Source organism: Biomphalaria glabrata, chromosome 5 (assembly GCF_947242115.1).
Source record: "Biomphalaria glabrata chromosome 5, xgBioGlab47.1, whole genome shotgun sequence".
Classification (NCBI taxonomy): Eukaryota; Metazoa; Mollusca; class Gastropoda; family Planorbidae; genus Biomphalaria; species Biomphalaria glabrata.
This window is the reverse complement of record NC_074715.1, coordinates 17,557,281-17,562,870: the sequence shown is the minus strand read 5'-3', so window position 1 is coordinate 17,562,870 and position 5,590 is coordinate 17,557,281. Positions and strand designations below refer to the sequence as shown.

The following is a 5,590-nucleotide window of genomic DNA, read 5'->3' as shown; positions in this document are numbered from 1 at the left end:
CCCACCCCCATTTTTTTTAAATTTCCCAAGTGGTCCAGATAAGTGATGGGATCTTGGCGAATTGAGAAAGCCAAAGCATGAAACAAAAACAATTGGTAGAAATATTTCTAATCGCACGGATTTGTTGTAGTTGGTCAAGATCTATTACAAATTTAATACCTTGACTGATCCGAAATAATTGATACAATTAGGCTAGACTTCGCCTAGCTTCGCAAATTTGTTTTTTTTTTGTTTAAATATCTTTTTACAATTTGATAAATATTACACGTTTTAGAAATATTTTACGCTATAAGTCCTGTTGAGACTGTAACACAGTAATGGTCTTTAGAAACTGTTTTTCTACTTCGCTTTTAGTTTCAAACAAAATGTTACGTCCATCCCATTACTTGTTTACAAAGTTTTTTTTAAAAAAAGGGGGAGGGGGGGGGGAAGAAGTCCTATCCCAGTTATGTCTCCGTAACTTCGTGTTCGTACTGGGAATGTTATTTCATGTTTACTAACTCTAGAGCTAGCAACCCGCCATTGATGAGAGGACCTTTAGAATAATGTGACGTCAATTGGAAATGACGGGCCCATATCACTGCTATGCCCCAATTCAAACGTGGGAATTCCACTAAACCGGGTTTGCTTTTTTTTTTTTTTTTAAACTTTATCTCAGCAGACGACCAACATCACCGTGCAACGCTCTTTTCTCGTATGAAGCTTGAATGCTTTGCTCGTCTCTTTATATAGGCGAGTTATTTTTATCCGCCAATCAGCGCGCACCTAGTCGAATAAAATAAGAGCACATTTTAGTTTCAGCAGTGGTCAAATGAATTAGATTGTTAACGAATAGCATTTGGCTTAAACGCTCTTATAGACTTGGGTTTTAGTTTTATACTTTGTGTGATTTCTTGTGTGAGATTTTAGTTTTTCAATTGAAGCCTTCACAAGTGACATTTTATGCATGAGTGCAAGACTTGTGTAATTTTGTATTTAATTTTTAAAGCATTTTTTATACAATGACCAAATCGTTCGACACATCAATGGATTCACGAATGAGCATTTTGCCCAAATATGACGATATTATGGATTACCATAATGTAAGTATTATATCTAGATAGTATGGATGCACAACAAAGTTTACCAATTTTAAGTGCACTTTAAAACTTGATTTAATGTAGGTTGTTTTTGTTGTTTCTGTATGTAGGGATGTGAGCGGTATGTATATTTATAAAAAAAAAAGCCAAAACATCAAAATAAATTGGCCAGTGTCTGTTTATTAAGCATTTTTTAAAATCTCCAATTTGTACCTATTTAGCATACTTTTAAAAAGATTGCTTTGTATCATTGTAATGTTTATAAAAGAACAATTCAGTTATTTACTTTGATTCAATAGTGTTGTGTAGTCTATAAATAAATGTTTAAATATAGCCAACCAATCAGCTAAAGACGATACATAACCTGCTTTAAATAGCCTTTAGGCGATATCTAGAGTCCTTTAGACTTAGTTCTTTTGGTTGACTACTAGTTTATTGAAAAAAAAAAGTGATATTATTTTGAAGTATAAAAAAAGCAGATTATACAAATAAAAAGTCCTACGATTATTTAACAAGAGAGCCAAAACCTTTTTCCCCCCTGTTTTCCTACGCTCTCATGCCTCCCTTTATTTATTTTTTTTTTTATTATTGCAATACATACAGTAGATAGATCTAGATCTAGGTCAGTTAGCCCTGTGGCATCCGCGTCTAATCGCGCGCTCAGTGACGAGGCCGACGTCTTTTCACTCGCGACTCGCGCTAAGGCGCGCCAAAAAAGTTGCCAATTCACTTCAGAAACAAATGTAATAGTTCTGCCACTAGATCTATTTGAATTGGGAAAAGTTGACCAAACTGTGTGTGTTTATAATTGTGTAATGAATAAATACATAAAACTAAATTGCGAAAAGCTAGTTCCATAAGTCTTTTTACATTTTAATATTTAAAGAAGATCTAACTAAAATATTTGTAACAATAAATGTAGTTTAGAACTTGGGCTGGAAAAAAATTAAGCCCATTAGTTAGTCTCTAGAGTAGCCTTTAGATCTACATTTAAAACAGTGTATTCAGTTCTAGATCTAGAATTGTTTCTAATCTAATGGACATATTTCTAAGATCCAAAGAGTTGGGTAAACCCTAACTGTGAGATGAGAATGAAAACAAGAACTCGGGAGTTTGGATACCAGTATTTATAACTTTTCTCATATTGATCCCATAGTCCAATAATCTGATTATATTTGCTAGCTCTGACACTGTGACACGCGAGCTATGATTTAATACACTGATGCTGCTTGGAGCAGGTGAAACCGCTAGGGAGGACGGGGGGGGGGGGGTTTCGTCTCATATAAAAGAACTAAGAAACTCAGAATGTGAACATTAACGAATCCATGTCACTTGGAGACAGACCTCTACTGTTTTCATTGACTCTGTGTCTATCGGTTCTGATAAAAATGGATTTCTCGAGTGTCGATTTTTTGATAGTTTGTATTATTTATAATGTTAATTATCATTATTACTATCATGTGTAAGTAAACTATATTGTTTAACTTATATTTGTTTTTGTTGTTTTTTTTAGACCTGGTCAGACGTTGAGAATTTTCTGTACCCAGACAACACACCATACGAGACAAGTATGATTAACATTCTTAATGAAAACGCCAATAAGCTATCACCTGTTTCACCCCTGGGGGCGCCAGAGTCTCCCAGCTCATTGAGCACGACTCCAAGCAGCACCTTTTCCAACTTGAGTCCCTATAGCCCCAGCCACAAGGCCATGTCCATTGGCAGCCCCGACTCTGTGGTCAGTCACACCAGCAGCAGCCCTGAACCCCAGGAGAACATCTACGATGACCTGCTGGACCTTGATTTCATTCTGAACAACACGGCTGACGGCAACCCACTGGAAGATGGGTTCGCCAAAGTCAAAACTGAGCCTGGCCACATCAGCATGCCAGACCTCTCATCTCCCTTCCTGAATATTCCAGACATTAAGTTTGATGACGACATGAACAACAATATGGTAATGATGAACATGCAGGTCATGGGCAGTAATATCCCTTCAGTCTCCTGCAGCAATGCATCTCTTAGCTCTTCCAGCTCAGCTCTCTCCAACTCCATGATGCACCAACAGCACAATCCATTTCAACATATGAACAATAACTCTATGACAGATTTCAAGATTCCAAAGCATGAATTCCCTCCCATGCCTCAGTCCTGCACATCCTACAGGGGCACTCTGACAGTGGTGCCATCCAATCAGCTTCCACCTCAGAACCCACATATGGTTTTCGCCATGCACGGCAGCCACCTCTCCCCGCCCTCCTCCCCTGACAACCAAGACATTGGGATGCACAACATCAAGATGAACCCCATGTCTCCAATGTTCCCCATGGGCCACCCCCATCAACAGATGGTCATGAGACCACAGCACATAATGGACAAGATTTCACCCCACCATATCTCTCAGCACCATGGATCTCACCAGCTTATCACCCCGCCATCCTCTCCCCAACTTGAGCACCTTATGCTTCCTCAGCAGACCTTGGACCCATCTACTGCCCAGCCCAAGAAGCGTGGCCGACGCACTTGGGGTCGCAAGCGCCAGACAAGCCACTCCTGCTCCCACCCAGGGTGCAACAAGACCTACACAAAGAGCTCTCACCTCAAAGCACACCTTCGCACCCACACAGGCGAAAAGCCCTACCACTGCACATGGAAAGGCTGCGGATGGAAGTTTGCTCGATCTGACGAGCTGACAAGGCACTACAGGAAGCACACAGGAGACAGGCCATTCCAGTGTCATCTATGTGAGCGAGCATTCTCCAGAAGTGACCACCTGTCTCTGCATATGAAGAGGCACATCTGAACATACCCTGAACTTTCCTCATGATGTTCATTTTGAGCAGAAAATCTTTCTTCTCTTACTCCAGCCATTGCTGACTGTGATGGGAGGCCAGAATTGTTCAACAGTAAATCGTTCCTGTAGATGCTGTTTTGTCTTAAGAACAAAATGCTCTTTTTTTTAAAAAAAAAAGAAGCTTGTACTCTGTAAATTTCTTTTCGACACAGAGTTCTGCCCACCTTGGCATTTGCCTAGAAACCAGTGTGTCCTGATGTGTCATAGCCATGACTGTGACGTTCCACAACATAGTTGTAGTGTATCACCTGGTTGCCAGTTGGTGTAACGATTTATGCTATTTTAATTTTTTCCCCCTCACTTTTTGTTTATATTTTATTGAATGAAACACAGCCCTCAGTTAGCACATAGGATTTGTCTGGCACAGATCTATGTCTAGTTTTGGTGACACTGATGTGTCTAATGTGTGATAGACTCCCACTGGTCTCCTACCTGATGCTTGGGCTGGCCCTGAGTTCTCAAGCAGGGAGCCAGTGGAGGGGAAATGTTGCTCCATTTTGTTTCATTATTTCATTATGTACACTCATTATGTTCATATTTAGCATTACATTAACTCTGTAAGAAAGTTCTAGAAAATATTCTCACGATTCATTATAACAAAATGAAACTAAATTCGAAAGATAAATGAACAAAAAATGTGCTTACAACCAAACGAATGAAACTCTCATTGTAAATAAATAGAAGACTTTACTTAGAATCCAAAGTACTCTGCATGATTTCTTCTGCAAGCTTTGGGCCTTATGTCAAATATTTTTTATATTTTTTTGTTTCTATGCAACAAATCTTGCACTAAAGAAACAAAGTCTCCCATAACGAGTCTTAGTTCAAATGTTAATGAGGCCAAATTTCATTTTTTTATCTATAGTTCAACAACCGGTTTGGTTAATGACAAATGATAGGGTAATTTTAGTAAGAATAATACATTTACAGTTAAAACAATTCATTTTGTCAATGTATTTTTTTTTAAATTTCAGACATAGTTTTGAATCATTGTGAACAAATTTGTTATTTCCATGTTCTATAAAGTGCTCTTTTTTTTTCTTTTTACTATTAGAACTAAAGAAAAAAAAACAATATAGGAACTTATTTCAATCAGTATTTCTATTTAATTGAAAGAATATAATTAAAAACTAGGATTGTTGCTGGTCCAACATGCCATGTTTTCATTAGAGGATTGTGATACCAAAGTGCTCTTTAGACTTTTGGTCCTATTGACACTGTGAGTATTTTGTAACACCTCACTCTGAGACCTTCACTTGCCAAAAAAACTGGCAAATGAAACTTTTGTTTCTTTGTTCATATTTGATTTTTTTTTTTTTTTCAATATCTCATAAATTCACTGTGCCAATTCTTCTATTTAAAGCATGCTATGTACATAGAACTTACTGTTACTGTATTATTTTTTTTGTTGAAAGCTGAAAAACAAAATATTCTGGACACACAAATCTAATGCCTTGTAAATGTTGTCAAAAATTAACTGATAAAAATGGAGTAATTCTTTTAAAGAAGTAATCCAAATAACAAAGTGGGTAATATAGAACAAAACTCTTATGTTTTTATCAAACAAGATTCTATGTTTTTTTCCTCAATGGCAGTACATATTCTTCTTTCTTCACCAATCCCTTTACACATACATGTAGTGTATTAGTTTTACATT

At 37.4% G+C, this 5,590-nt stretch overlaps 1 protein-coding gene across 1 annotated transcript; it reads left to right on the top strand.

Annotated features, from left to right (window-relative positions):
- The first annotated feature begins 790 nt into the window (after window positions 1-790).
- Window positions 791-5,253, top strand: LOC106065838 (Krueppel-like factor 5). Its single transcript, XM_013224738.2, has 2 exons — window positions 791-1,082; window positions 2,593-5,253. Exons 1-2 carry the CDS (start codon window positions 1,002-1,004, stop codon window positions 3,880-3,882), a joined length of 1,371 nt encoding a protein of 456 aa, XP_013080192.1. The 5' UTR covers window positions 791-1,001; the 3' UTR covers window positions 3,883-5,253.
- Window positions 5,254-5,590: the final 337 nt, after the last annotated feature.

Excerpts from the sequence above, each read along its gene's own strand:
- LOC106065838 (XM_013224738.2), top strand. The coding sequence starts at position 1,002 with ATGACCAAATCGTTCGACACATCAATGGATTCACGAATGAGCATTTTG. Across the intron at positions 1,083-2,592 it reads ATATTATGGATTACCATAAT|ACCTGGTCAGACGTTGAGAA; the intron begins GTAAGTATTATA and ends TGTTTTTTTTAG.